Below are 14,309 nucleotides of genomic sequence, written 5' to 3'. Positions count from 1 at the left end.
TGCTGCCACCTGCCCCCCCACTATTGCCACCCACCCTGTCTTCCCCCACTACTGCCACCCGCCCCATCTCCTTCCCCTACTGTCACCCGCCCTGTCTCTTCCTCACTGCAACCTGCCCCATCTCCCCCCACTACTGCCACCTGCCCCATCTCCCCCCACTACTGCCACCGCCATGTCTCCTTCCACTACTGCCACCGCCGTCTCCTCCAACTACTGCCACCGCCCTGTCTACACCAACTGCCACCCACCCTGTCTCCCCCCACTACTGCTACCCGCCCTGTCTCCCCCATTACTGCCACTGCCCTGTCTTTCCCCCACAACTACATCCGCTCTGTCTCCCCCGACTACTGCCACCCACTCTGTCTCCCCCACTACTGTCATCACCATCTCCCCCACTATTGCCACTGCCCCATCTCTCCCAACTGCCACCCGCCCCGCCCCCCCCCCCACTACTGCCACCACTGTCTCCCCTCTGACACCTTAGCGCTGCTTGAGAACAAGATTCTCACAGACACTGCATCCGGCAGCCCCTGCTACAGCACTAGTGCTACAACCCTGTCTCACCCCTGACATCTCAGAACTTCTTGGGGATTCTTGGTACTGCTGGTAACAGTCCTTCATCTGCAGATGGAAGCAAGCAGGGCAGTAAGGAGGCAGAAGCTGCTTCTGGTACCATGGACCCTGGTCATGTCGGACTGGGAGAGTCAGTAAGATTATGTAATAGAGTCACCATCTTACAGGCAGCTGGTGAAGGGAGCAGAGAATGGGTGTTATGTGGCAGGAACGGGCTGGTTAGGTAACAGCCTGGCTGCTGCATTCTGTACAAGCTACAACCGGTGCAATTCTTTTGCTGGGAGACCCAGATAGAGGACATTGCAGTAGTCTATGCGTGATGATACAAGTAAATGTATGACTGTAGGTAGATCTTCTGAGGGAAATAAGTGCTGGAGTCTGGCTATGTTCCTCAGATGAGGATCTGATTGTGGCAGATACTGATGTCTAAGTGTCACTCCACTATCCAGGACACCAAGATTCCGCACATGATCAGCATTTTGTAACTCTGAACCCCCAAGCGTAAGTCTGGTTGGTTTGCAAAGCTGAACTGTAGCCCTGCCCTTTGGTGGTGAGCTTAAAGACATGTTTCACCAGGACTGAATCACAACCAACTGGCATCAGCCACACCTGGAGCTCAGCTAGACAACCATTTAGGATTGGTACTGGGTTCTCAGTACCTAGAGCAAAGACAGGTCATTTGTATAGCAGTGGTAGATGAGGGCATGACATCTGATTATTTCACCCAGTGGTAACATGCATATTGCAAAAAGCATAGGAGATAGGATAAGAACCTTGAAGAACAATGCATGGCAATGATAAGTATACTCCAGAAGATTAAAATGGTTCCTCACCTGAGTGATGTCTATTGTGTGCAACAGGAGATGATTTATTTCTCAGAGTATAGAAATGGCTTCTCACCTGTGTGACTTCTGTGATGTATAACAAGAACTGATTTCTGTGAAAAACATTTCCCGCACTCAGAGCAAGAAAATGGCTTCTCACCTGTGTGAGTTCTCTGATGTATAACAAGATGTGATTTGTGTGCAAAACCTTTCCAACACTCAGAACATGGAAATGCCTTCTCACCTGTGTGACTTTGCTGATGGGTAACGAGTCGTGATTTGTGTGTAAAACATTTCCCGCACTCAGAGCAAGAAAATGGCTTCTCACCTGTGTGACTTCTGTGATGTATAACAAGATCTGATTTACATGCAAAACATTTCCCACACTCAGAACATGGAAAAGGTTTCTCACCTGTGTGACTGTGCAGATGTGTAACAAGTTGTGATTTACTTACACAACATTTCCCACACTCAGAACATGGAAATGGCTTCTCACCTGTGTGCTCTCTCTGATGTCTAACAAGATTGGATTTCCAGGTAAAACTTTTCCCGCACTCAGAGCAAGAAAATGGCTTCTCACCTATGTGACTTCTGTGATGTATAACAAGATCTGATTTACATGCAAAACATTTCCCACACTCAGAACATGGAAAAGGTTTCTCACCTGTGTGACTGCGCAGATGTGTAACAAGTTGTGATTTACTTACACAACATTTCCCACACTCAGAACATGGAAATGGCTTCTCACCTGTGTGACTTCTGTGATGTATAACAAGATGTGATTTACATGCAAAACATTTCCCACACTCAGAACATGGAAAAGGTTTCTCACCTGTGTGACTGCGCAGATGTGTAACAAGTTGTGATTTACTTACACAACATTTCCCACACTCAGAACATGGAAATGGCTTCTCACCTGTGTGCTCTCTCTGATGTCTAACAAGATTGGATTTCCAGGTAAAACTTTTCCCGCACTCAGAGCAAGAAAATGGCTTCTCACCTATGTGACTTCTGTGATGTATAACAAGATCTGATTTACATGCAAAACATTTCCCACACTCAGAACATGGAAAAGGTTTCTCACCTGTGTGACTGCGCAGATGTGTAACAAGTTGTGATTTACTTACACAACATTTCCCACACTCAGAACATGGAAATGGCTTCTCACCTGTGTGCTCTCTCTCATGTCTAACAAGAGCTGATTTCTGTGCAAAACATTTCCCACACTCGGAACAGGAAAATGGCTTCTCACCTGTGTGTCTTCTCCCATGTCTAACAAGATGTGATTTCTGTGTAAAACATTTCCCACACTCAGAACATGGAAATGGCTTCTCACCTGTGTGAATTCTGTGATGTATAACAAGATATGATTTCTTTGTAAAACATTTTCCACACTCTGAACATATCAGTGGCCTTCCACCTGCCTTACCTGTGTGTGGTTTAATAGGCTTTGTGTTCTGTGTAAAACATTTGGCATCTATAGAACACGGAAACACTGTATCTACTGTCAGAGCTGTAACAGATGCACCAATATCAGAGTGATCAGGAGAACATTTCCCAGGATCAGAGGGATCAGCTGATAGAGCTGGATGTATAATTGGGGTAATGGGGTTATCTCCTGGAGAATCCTGTCTACTGTCATTATCTTTTATGTCACAATCCGGGGATAACATTAGATATCCTTCCGAGATATTCCTGCTTGTGTGTCCATCTGCTGGAAATAAAACACATTATGGAAATGTGACATTTTCTGTAACAATATTAATCTTGTAAACAATAGGAGAAGACGACTCTCTGGGACACTTAATTGGAAATGTGTGTGTATAATAAAACATAACTTTTAATGAAGGCTTTATAATATTGTGTCTCAGACTATCATTGTGTCCACCCTCCTGAGAACACTCACAATAACAAATGTAATATTATAATAAGACTTAGATATATCTCTCTCTTGTACTGGTAACTAACCATGAAGTAGAAATGGAGATGTAGTCACTCGCCAAGTCCTATGTCAGCACCAATGTAAAACAATGGATGGGGAACATATCGTATGAATTGGAGATTCTAGATGAACAATAACATCAGTCATATGAGCTGATGGATCAGAGTAATGTCTCCTAACGTTACTCCTGGAAGCATTGGTAAGGTAGCATTCCTTTATGTGTGTGCTCATACGCTGGTAAGCCTGTACATGTGTTACTCACCCTTATATAAGGTATATTGCTACAGCAGAGTAAGTGTGGAACAAGGTACTTTACATGCAATACACCATATAATACCCTGCAATCATCATCATCATCATCATCTGCTAAGTTATACTCTACTTTCTCTTATGTCCTAGAGGACACTTGAGTCCATTTAGTACCATGGGGTATAGATGGGTCCTTTGGGAGCCACTGGCACTTTAAATGTTTAATAGTGTGGGCTGGCCCCTCCCTCTATACACCTCCTACCAGACTCAATTTCCACTCATTTCCCGTCTATTCTGAACACCTCACAATATTATTTTTAGTCCTAAAATTTGCACCAAGGTCGCTGGATGACTAAGCTAAGCGACCCAAGTGGCCGACACAAACACCTGGCCCATCTAGGAGTGGCACTGCAGTGTCAGACAGGATGGCAGATTTAAAAAATAGTCCCCAAACAGCACATGATGCAAAGAAAAAAAGAGGTGCACCTGTTAGGGTCTCCTGCCCTGTGCTGCCACGTCGCATGGCAACCGGGAGACAAGTGCTAGCGGAGTAACCTGAGCGCAGCTGATACTCCGGTTCGGGTCTTTTGCTGTGCAGTGGTTACAGGCTCTGTGCACGGCAGGGGATCCGGTGCTGGTTTTTGTGCTCACAGTCTGTGAGGTCTGAGTGGGGCGTGGACAGCACCTGCTATATAAGGCCTCTTCTCAGGTTAAGCAGATGCTGCTGAATCTTTGTTGGTTAGTCAGTTCCTGAAAGTTAACCAGTACTGTGTAGCTTTGTATTTGTTTTTGCTTACTGCAAATAGGCCTGGGGATTTGGTACTACACTCTGCCAATCCAGACCTAGCAGTAAGACTGGAGTCAGTCGTTTAGCTTGCTGGGGTTCTTTTACTACTCTGTGAACTTAGCAAGTTTGCGGCTGTATTCTAAGACTTGCCTAAATCCTGTCTCACTGTGCAAGGTGTCAGGTGTCAGTTTAGTGGCAGTAAGCTGAACCTGTGCACTGCAAGTGAGAATTAGGATTGTGGACACTCTCCTTGTGTCTATCATTCCATCTCTGACCAAGGAGTTTACTGCCACACCCGTTGGTAACCCTTTAGGGTTTTGCTGTTGCCCTTAGCAACGGCATTTCGGGTTCTCTACGTATTAAAACACAACATCTTGCTTTTCCCATCTGAGCATTACTAATACTAGGGAGACGCCCAGTTCCTTAGCCTCTGGGCTTCTCTGTTCACTTTGTGTGTATTTTGTTACCATATCACCTTCTGTGTACGTAATGTCATATTCCCCAGTCTGTCTGTGAGTTAATTTGCTTTGCATACCTATCCGTTCAGACACCAGTACATTCCTGCAGGCACTGGTGTGCATAACAGTTCAGACACCAGTACATTCCTGCAGGCACTGGTGTGCATAACAGTTCAAACACCAGTACATTCCTGCAGGCACTGGAGTGCATAACAGTTCTGACACCAGTACATTCCTGCAGGCACTGGTGTGAATAACAACACCAAGGTCGCTGGATGGCTAAGCTAAGCATCCCAAGTGGCCGACACAAACACCTTGCTCATCTAGGAGTGGCACTGCAGTGTCAGACAGGATGGCCAATTTAAAAAATAGTCCCCAAACAGCACATGATGCAAAGAAAAAAAAAGAGGTGCACCAAGGTCGCTGGATGGCTAAGCTAAGCGACCCAAGTGGTCAACACAAACACCTGGCCCACCTAGGAGTGGCACTGCAGTTTTCTAGCGAGAGGATGAGTGCTTCAATCCTCATGTGAATCTGAACCACTAGCCATGAACATAGGCCAGGGCCTCAGCCGTTCCTTGCCACTCCGTGTCGTAAATGGCATATTGGCAAGTTTACGCTTCTCATCAGATGCTTTTAATTTAGATTTTTGGGTCATTTTACTGAACTTTTGTAGTATGCTTGACCACACAGAGGTAGAGCAATGGATTACTGTACCGTACTGCTATATATATACTGGTGGTCACCAAAATTCTGCACTGTCCTCCTACTATATAATACTGCGCACAACTAAAATGCACCACAGGTATGAATGGATAGTATACTTGACGACACAGAGGTGGGTAGAGCAGTGGACTACTGTACCGTACTGCTATATATTATATATTGGTGGTCAGCAAATTTCTGCAATGTCCTCCTACTATATATACTGCGCACAACTAAAATGCACCACAGGTATGGATGGATAGTATACTTGACGACACAGAGGTAGGTAGAGCAGTGGACTACTGTACCGTACTGCTATATATTATATACTGGTGGTCAGCAAAATTCTGCACTGTGCTCCTACTATATATACTGCGCACAACTAAAATGCACCACAGGTATGGATGGATAGTATACTTGACGACACAGAGGTAGGTAGAGCAGTGGCCTACTGAACCGTACTGCTATATATTATATACTAATGGTCAGCAAAATTCTGCACTGTCCTACTATATATATTGCGTACAACTAAAATGCACCACAGGTATGGATGGATAGTATACTTGATGACACAGAGGTAGGTAGAGCAGTGGACTACTGTAACGTACTGCTATATATTACATACTGGTGGTCAGCAAAATTCTGCACTGTGCTCCTACTATATATACTGCGCACAACTAAAATGCACCACAGGTATGGATGGATAGTATACTTGACGACACAGAGGTAGGTAGAGCAGTGGCCTACTGTACCGTACTGCTATATATTATATACTGGTGGTCAGCAAAATTCTGCACTGTCCTCCTACTATATATACTGTGCACAACTAAAATGCACCACAGGTATGGATGGATAGTATACTTGACGACACACATGTAGGTAGAGCAGTGGCCTACTGTACCGTACTGCTATATAATACTGGTGGTCACTGGTCAGCAAAATTCTGCACTGTCCTCCTATACTACAATGCAGCACAGATATGGAGCATTTTTCAGGCAGAGAACGCAGATATTTTCAGCACACTGAGCACAGATATTTGCAGCACACTGAACACAGAAACGGAGAGAACGCTGAACATCCTCTCCCTATCATCTCCAATGCACGAGTGAAAATGGCGGCGACGCGCGGCTCATTATATAGAATACGAATCTCGCAAGAATCCGACAGACTCAGTTTAGAAAATGTGCCCGGAGGAGCCGGTCACAGCTAGGGAATCTCCTAGGAGTTTTCTTAGCTTTTTATTTTCTAGAGATAATTAGGTTACAGGAAGTCTGCTGGCAACAGACTCCATGCTTCGTGGGACTTAGGGGGAGGGGATAGAAATCAACTTCCTAAAGAGTTAATGGTTTTCTACTCTGCTGACAGGACACTGAGCTCCTGAGGTTGCTGATCGCAAGTCCATGAGGCAACTGCTCTCTCCCGCAGCACGGCCGCCAACCCCTAACAAAGCCAGAAGAAAGTGGTGAGTACAGCGCTGGCGTTCCGGTTAGCAGGTTGCCGGTGCAAGGGTGGAAGCGCAGCTCTGACAGGCTGCACTCCAGGAAGGCTCAGCAACACACAGTGTAGGCGCTTTGAGGAGCGTCTTGAGCCAGCACGGATAAACCCTACACTGGTCACGCAGTTAACAGGGGCTAATCACCCTGTTATCACTAAAATCCTCAGGCCAGTATAAACAATTAGTGCGGGAAGCCGCACGTCATTACAAGGGGCAGGGCTTCCTCTCAGAGCGGATCCAGCACTTACCAGCGCCATTTTCTCCCTGCAGATCATAGGAGCTAGGACACTGACAGGGAGCGCTGCCCTCCCTATTAAGGTTAGTTAGTCAGCAGCGGGCTTTTATCATAACTGCCTACCGGGGCGCTGTGTGGCTGGCTCCTTGTACTCTGTGACTCTCTGAAGGTACTCTGGGGGAAACTGTGTCTGACATTTTCCTGTGTGTGTAAGTGTGTGTGTGTGTGTGTAAGTGTGTGTGTGTAAGTGTGTATATCCACATTACCATGTCTAAAGACTCTGTGTCCTGTGCTGCAGAGTGTGTATCTTCTCCTGAGGAGTCTATTCCATGTACTCAGTACTGCAATGTGCTGTCTCAGCCTTCTGAATCCGAACCCCCATGGGTGGATATTTTAAGGGGAATGATATCCCAAATTTCAACAAGGATGTCACATACAGAGAAAGAGAGGCAGTTTTTGAGACAATCTGTAGTGGGTATGAAGTATTCAGCTCCCACTATTTCATCTAAAACCCAACCTACGTACCCCCAAAAAAGTACACTTGCCCAGATAATGCAAGCTGACACTGATACCGACTCTGATACAGGGGACGGTGATGGGGATATGCAGGGGGGTGGGGGGGAAGCATCACTTGCTAAAGGGGTGCAGCTAATCATTGAAGCCATTAGGGATGTTTTGCATATTTCTGAGAAGGTTCCGGAACAAGTAGAGGAATCTTATTTTACAGTGAATAAGAAGTCTTCGGTTACCTTCCCTGCTTATAAGGAGTTAAAACTCCTTGTTTGAAAAATCTTGGGTAAACCCAGAGAAAAAATTCCAGATCCCTAAAAGAATTCTCATTGCTTTGCCTTTCCATGAAGAGAATAGGAAGAAGTGGGAAAACCCACCTATAGTAGATGCTTCTGTATCTAGGCTGTCTAAAAAGGTGGTTTTACCTGTCCCTGGTACAACCGCCATAAAGGAGCCGGCTGACCGCAAGATTAAGACTACGCTCAAATCACTATACACAGCTGCAGGCATGGCTTTAAGGCCCACTATTGCTTGTGCATGGATTTCTAAAGCCATAGCAAAGTGGTCAGGCACATTACTAGAGGACTTTGATTCTATGGATAGGAGTGACATTGACTTGTTTTTACGTCACATACAGGATTCTGCAGGTTTCATGGTGGAGGCCATGAAGGACATTGGCCTGCTACTTCCATGGCTGTCTCGGCACGCAGAGGACTCAGGATACGCCAATGGACTGCGGATGCAGTATCCAAGAAAAGTGTGGAGAACCTGCCATTCACAGGTCAGGCACTATTTGGGGACGCATTGGATTCGTGGATTTCCACGGCGACTGCGGGTAAGACAACATTTCTTCCCTCTGCAGCAGCCCCAGGTAGAAAATCTTATCCTACACCTACACTGCAGTCCTTTCAGACCGCAAAATTAAAAAAATCTAAACCCCCTCCCACCTTCTTTAGAGGTGGTCGGGGAAGATCCAAAAAACCTGCACCAACAGGTTCACAGGAACAGAATCCAGGTTCTGCTTCCTCCAAATATTCAGCATGATGGTGGACCTGTCAGCCTGGAGATCAGACAGGTGGGAGCGAGACTAAAAGATTTCAGTCACGTCTGGGCGTCATCATGCCTAGACCCCTGGGTGACGGATATTGTTACCCAGGGATACAGACTGAAGTTTCAGGAACTCCCACCTCACAGATTCTTCAAATCAGGCTTACCAGGTTCGCAGACAGAAAGTGATATTCTACAGGAAGCCATTCAAAAACTGGTACGAACAAATGTTATTGTTCCAGTTCCACCTCACCCAAAAATCAAGGGTTATTACTCAAACTTGTTTGTGGTACCAAAACCGGATGGTTCGGTAAGGCCTATATTGAACCTGAAGGTGTTGAAACCCTACTTGAGGGTTTTCCAATTCAAGATGGAGTCTCTGAAAGCAGTGCTCTCAGGACTGGAGGAGGAGGAATTCCTAGTATCCCTGGACACCAAGGATGCGTAACTTCACATTCCGATCTGGCCACCTCACCAGGCCTATTTACGGTTTGCACTACAGGACTGTCACTATCCGTTCCAAACATTGCCATCTGGCCTCTCCACAGCACCGAGGGTGTTCACCATGGTCATGGCGGAGATGATGCTACTCCTACGCAGGGAGTGAACATATTTCCATATCTGGATGATCTACTGATTGAGGCATCTTCCAAGGAGAAGCTGTTGCAGAGTATTGCGCTCTCAACTCAACTACTCTGGTATCATGGGTGGATCCTGAACCATCCAAAGTCACATTTAGAACCGACAAGGAGACTGCCCTTCCTGGAGATGATACTCAACACGGAAGTGCAGAGGGTGTTTCTACCGGTGGAGAAAGCTTTGGTGATCCAATCAATGGTCCGGGATGTCGTGAAACCTCCCCGGGTATCGGTTCATCGGTGCATTTGTCTTCAGGGGAAGATGGTCGGGATTGCATCTTCACATGCACCAATGGATATGCCTGTCGCCGAATGCCAGAATTTCACTACTCTGGTGGCTGCAAACTTCTCACCTGCTCGAGGGCCGCAGGTTCAAAATTCAGAATTGGATTCTTCTAACCACGGATGCAAGCCTCACCCAGGGGGAAAACTTTCAAGGAAAGTGGTCAAGCCAGGAACCGGTCCTTCCAATAAACATTCTGGAACTTAGAGCCATATACAATGGCCTTCTAAAAGTGTCTCATCTTCTGCAATATCGAGTCATGCAGGTTCAGTCGGACAACATCACAGCGGTGTCCTACATAAACAGGCAGGGTGGAACGAAGAGCAGGGCTGCAATGTCAGAGGTAACAAGAATCCTCCTCTGGGCAGAACGACATGCACTGGCGCTGTAGGCGTTCATTCCTCAGCGGACATGATCTCCTTCCAGGAGAATGGGGCCTCCACCCAGAGGTATTCACAGAGGTAACACGCCGATGGGGTGTACCTCATATAGACATGATGGCCTCTCGCCTCAACAAGAAGCTTCGGAGGTACTGTTCCAGGTCACAAGACCCACAGGTAGTGGCGGTGGACGCCCTGGCGACTCCGTGGGTGTTCCAGTCAGTATATGTGTTCCCTCCACTTCCACTCATCCCAAGGATTCTAAAACTAATAAAAAGATAAACAGTTCCGGCGATCCTCATTGCTCTTGACTGGCCAAGGCAGGCTTGGCACGCGGATCTTCCGAGGCCTCTTCCTCTTCGTGAGGACCTTCTACTGCAGGGGCCGTTCGCCTATCACGACTTACCGCGGCTACGTTTGACGGCATGGAGGTTGAATGCCAGATCTTAGCTCAGAAGGGCATTCCGAATAAAGTTTTTCCTACTCTGATCCAAGTTAGGAAGGGGGTAACGTCCAAGCATTACCATTGGATTTGGAAACAGTATTTGTTTTGGTATGCATCCAAGAAGTTTCCTACGGTGGAGTTTCAACTGGGACATTTTCTCCTCTTTCTGCAAGCGGGTGTGGATGTTGGCCTACGCCTGGGCTCCATCAAGTTCCAGATTTTGGCCTTGTCTATTTTCTTCCAGAAACAATTGGCTGCTATCCCTAAGGTTCAGACTTTCTTGAGAGGAATTCTGCACATCCAACCACCCTTTGTGCCTCTTATGGCACCTTGGGATCTTAATGTACTGCTGCAGTTCCTGCAATCGGATTGGTTCGAACCTTTACAGAAGGTGGACGTAAAGTTTCTTATTTGGAATGCAGTCACGTTGTTGGCCTTGGCTTCTGCCAGACGTCTGTCAGAATTGGGTGCATTTTCGCACAAGAGCCCCTACTTGATTTTCCATGAGGATAGAGCGGAGCTCAGAACGCGTCAGCAATTTCTCCCTAAGGTTGTGTCGGCTTTTCATATAAACCAACCTATTGTGGTGCCAGTGGCTACTGACACCTCAATTATCTCAAAATCCGTGGATGTCGTGCAGGCTTTGAAAATCTATGTGAAGAGAACTACTCGTCACAAGAAGACAGACGCACTATTTGTACTTTATGAATCCAACAAGATTGGGTGTCCTGCTTCTAAGCAGACAATTTCACGCTGGATCAGGCTTACTATCCAGCATGCTTATTCCACGGCAGGATTGACAATTCCAAAATCTGTTCAGGCCCACTCTACCCGTAAAGTGGGTTCTTCCTGGGCAGCTGCCCAGGGTGTCTCGTCTATTCAGCCGAGGAGCTACTTGGTCAGGGTCGAACACGTTTGCTAGGTTTTACAAGTTCTATACTTTGACCAAACTTGAGGTCCTCAGAGGCCAATCAGTTCTGCAGGAACCTCAGTACTCTCACTCCTGTACCAGGAGCTTTGGTACATCCCCATGGTACTAAATGGATCCCAGCATCCTCTAGGACGTAAGAGAAAATAGGATTTTAATTACCTACCGATAAATCCTTTTCTCGTAGTCCATAGAGGATGCTGGGTGCCCGCCCTGTGCTTCGTATTACTGCATTGTTACTTGGTTCAGTATTGTTGGTTCAGTCGTTGCTGAATTGTTCCAAGTTGGTTAGTTTGGCCTTTTGTTATGTGTGAGCTGGTGTGAATCTCACCATCTGTGTATTTCCTTCTCTTGAAGTATGTCCGTCTCCTCGGGCACAGTTTCTAGACTAAGAGGGAGGGGCCAGCCTACACTATTAAACTCTCAAAGTGCCAGTGGGTCCCAAAGGACCCGTCTAGACCCCATGGTACTAAATGGACCCCAGCATCCCCAACAGACTACGAGAAAAGGACATCCCCATCATCAGTGTCTTACCTCTATTCTCTCAAAAGTAATAAGGATGATGTGTGTACGGTAAGTATGATACAGTGAATTACATATCAGAATCTATACAGCTGCCGCCATACTTCTGCTTCTCATACGTGTGCTACTGGCAGCAGTGAACATCTGAGTGAGAGTGCAGGGAAGACAGCAGAGTCTGATGAGAAAGAGATTGGATCTGCCTTTGCAGGGATGTACCACACCTGTCACCCCTGTTATTATATAAAATAATAAATAAGGGGAGCATGGTCCATCCAGACGTGCTTTCTGGTGATCTCCTCACTAAGTGGCCTCTTATCTACCCTACCTGATAGCTCTCAGCCGCCGCTGGGACCAAGACCCAATCTATTAAGAGTAGAAAAGAAAAGGAGGCTGCGCTATGAGAGGAAAGAGCAGTACCATTCACTAAGTGTGTAAATTTTAAAACAATTTATTAAAAAACAATAACTCTTTAAAAAGCAGTATTTTGTGCAAAATAAGCCAATTGTAAGCAAGGAATGATTTAGCCAATGATATAAGATGAATGAAGTTTACCCCAGGAAATGATTCAGGACTGATGTTTTGTATTCTCTAGGATACGTTCGCTGCATAAACCTTGCAGCTTTTTCAAAGGTTTATGCAGCGAAACGCGTCAGAAATTTACCCTTTTGAACAGGACAACCCGGAATTGGACCCGAACCAGCCCATATCACCTACCAGCTATCCAGTGGAGTCCTAGAGAGGCACCATCCTATCTCCGCATCGCATGAGGTACCCACCATACATGGGATATTGCAATAACCTTCTAGCGGCATATGGAACCTTTATTTGGACTCTCTACAATACCATCTAAAAGGGACTCTTTATAGTGGAATCTAACTGGACATATCATCTATGGGCAAAATGTGGAACGGATCCTAGAGAATACAAAACATCAGTCCTGAATCATCTCCTGGGGTAAACTTCATCCATCTTATATCATTGGCTAAATCATTCCTTGCTTACAATTGGCTTATTTTGCACAAAATACTGCTTTTTAAAGAGTTATTGTTTTTTAATAAATTGTTTTCAAATTTACACACTTAGTGAATGGTACTGTTCTTTCCTCTCATAGCGCAGCCTCCTTTTCTTTTCTATTGTTACCATATAGGGAGTGACTCCCCTAAATACTGGCTGCTGCTTAGCCAAGCACCTCGCCTCATAGCGCCCGAATACCCCTGGGTATTTTTTTACTTATTCCCCAATCTATTAAGTCCCCCGCTCCTACTGCCCTATAACCGCTCGCTCCGCTCACTCCGGGCTCCGTTCCCTGCCGCAGCCTAGTGACGCTGCTGAAGCCACAGACTGTATTCTGGGGCTAAGTGCGCCCAGTCTTTCCTGCACGCTCCGGATACCTGACTTGAAGGCGCTTTTGGCTCAGACGGGAGTACTTGCTCTCCAGATAACACAGGTGCGTAGCTCCCGCTTCTGCTGGGGACAGAACGGGCTGCCCACAGTCACCGGAGCCCAGCGGTGATATTGGGGAGGGAGATGGCTGCCATTTTGGATCCTGGTGCGTGGCAATTGCATGGTTTGCCTTCTGCCTTCAATAAGGTTTAATATAAATAAGTGTCCTGACAGCTGGACCAGGGTCACTACACTAAATTGAAGCATTTGCCAGGAGGTGAAACTACCTTCTAATTATATGGTACCACTATAATCTACTTCCCTGGAAGAAAAAAAGACAAGGCTGAGATTTGAACTTTTATGGAGCCCAAACGTAGGCCAACATCCACAACAGCCTGCAGGAAGTGCAAGAAATGTCCCAGATGAAAATCCACAGCAGAATACTGTTGACCCTCACACCAAGAGACACATTTCTTCCATATGCGATGGTAATGTTTTGATGCGACCATCTGGCCGGCTTGGAGCATAGTCGAGATAACCTTGCCCGGAATCTCTTTCCTGGCAAAAATCCTCCCAATATACTTCCATTGCATCAAACGTGGTAAGTCTGGATAGACGAATGGCCCTTGTGTAAGACGATCATCCTGAATTGGCAGAGGCCAGGGGCCTACGAGTAATAAGGATAGAATGTCTACATACCAGGCCCTGCTGGGCCAGTCTGGGGCAATCAGAATTGCCTGAACCCTGTCCCCTTAAGTCCTTTGAGAACTCTTGGAATTACAGGAACTGGAGGGAACAAGTACATCAACCGGTAAATCCACGGTGTCACCAGAGCGTTGACTGCTGCGGCCTGAGGATCCCTCATCCCAGAACAGTAACGCAGAAGCTTCTTGGTAATCTGAGAA

At 46.4% G+C, this 14,309-nt stretch overlaps 1 protein-coding gene across 1 annotated transcript; it reads right to left on the bottom strand.

The window, feature by feature from the left end:
- Window positions 1-460: 460 nt before the first annotated feature.
- LOC134984411 (gastrula zinc finger protein XlCGF57.1-like) lies at window positions 461-3,107 on the bottom strand. The gene has a single exon (XM_063949999.1). It carries the CDS (start codon window positions 3,068-3,070, stop codon window positions 1,442-1,444), a length of 1,629 nt encoding a protein of 542 aa, XP_063806069.1. The 5' UTR covers window positions 3,071-3,107; the 3' UTR covers window positions 461-1,441.
- Window positions 3,108-14,309: the final 11,202 nt, after the last annotated feature.

The sequence above is a fragment of the Pseudophryne corroboree genome (genome assembly GCF_028390025.1).
Source record: "Pseudophryne corroboree isolate aPseCor3 chromosome 3 unlocalized genomic scaffold, aPseCor3.hap2 SUPER_3_unloc_51, whole genome shotgun sequence".
NCBI classification, from domain to species: Eukaryota; Metazoa; Chordata; class Amphibia; order Anura; family Myobatrachidae; genus Pseudophryne; species Pseudophryne corroboree.
The sequence above is the reverse complement of the archived record's forward strand: the minus strand, read 5'-3'. Positions and strand labels throughout refer to the sequence as shown.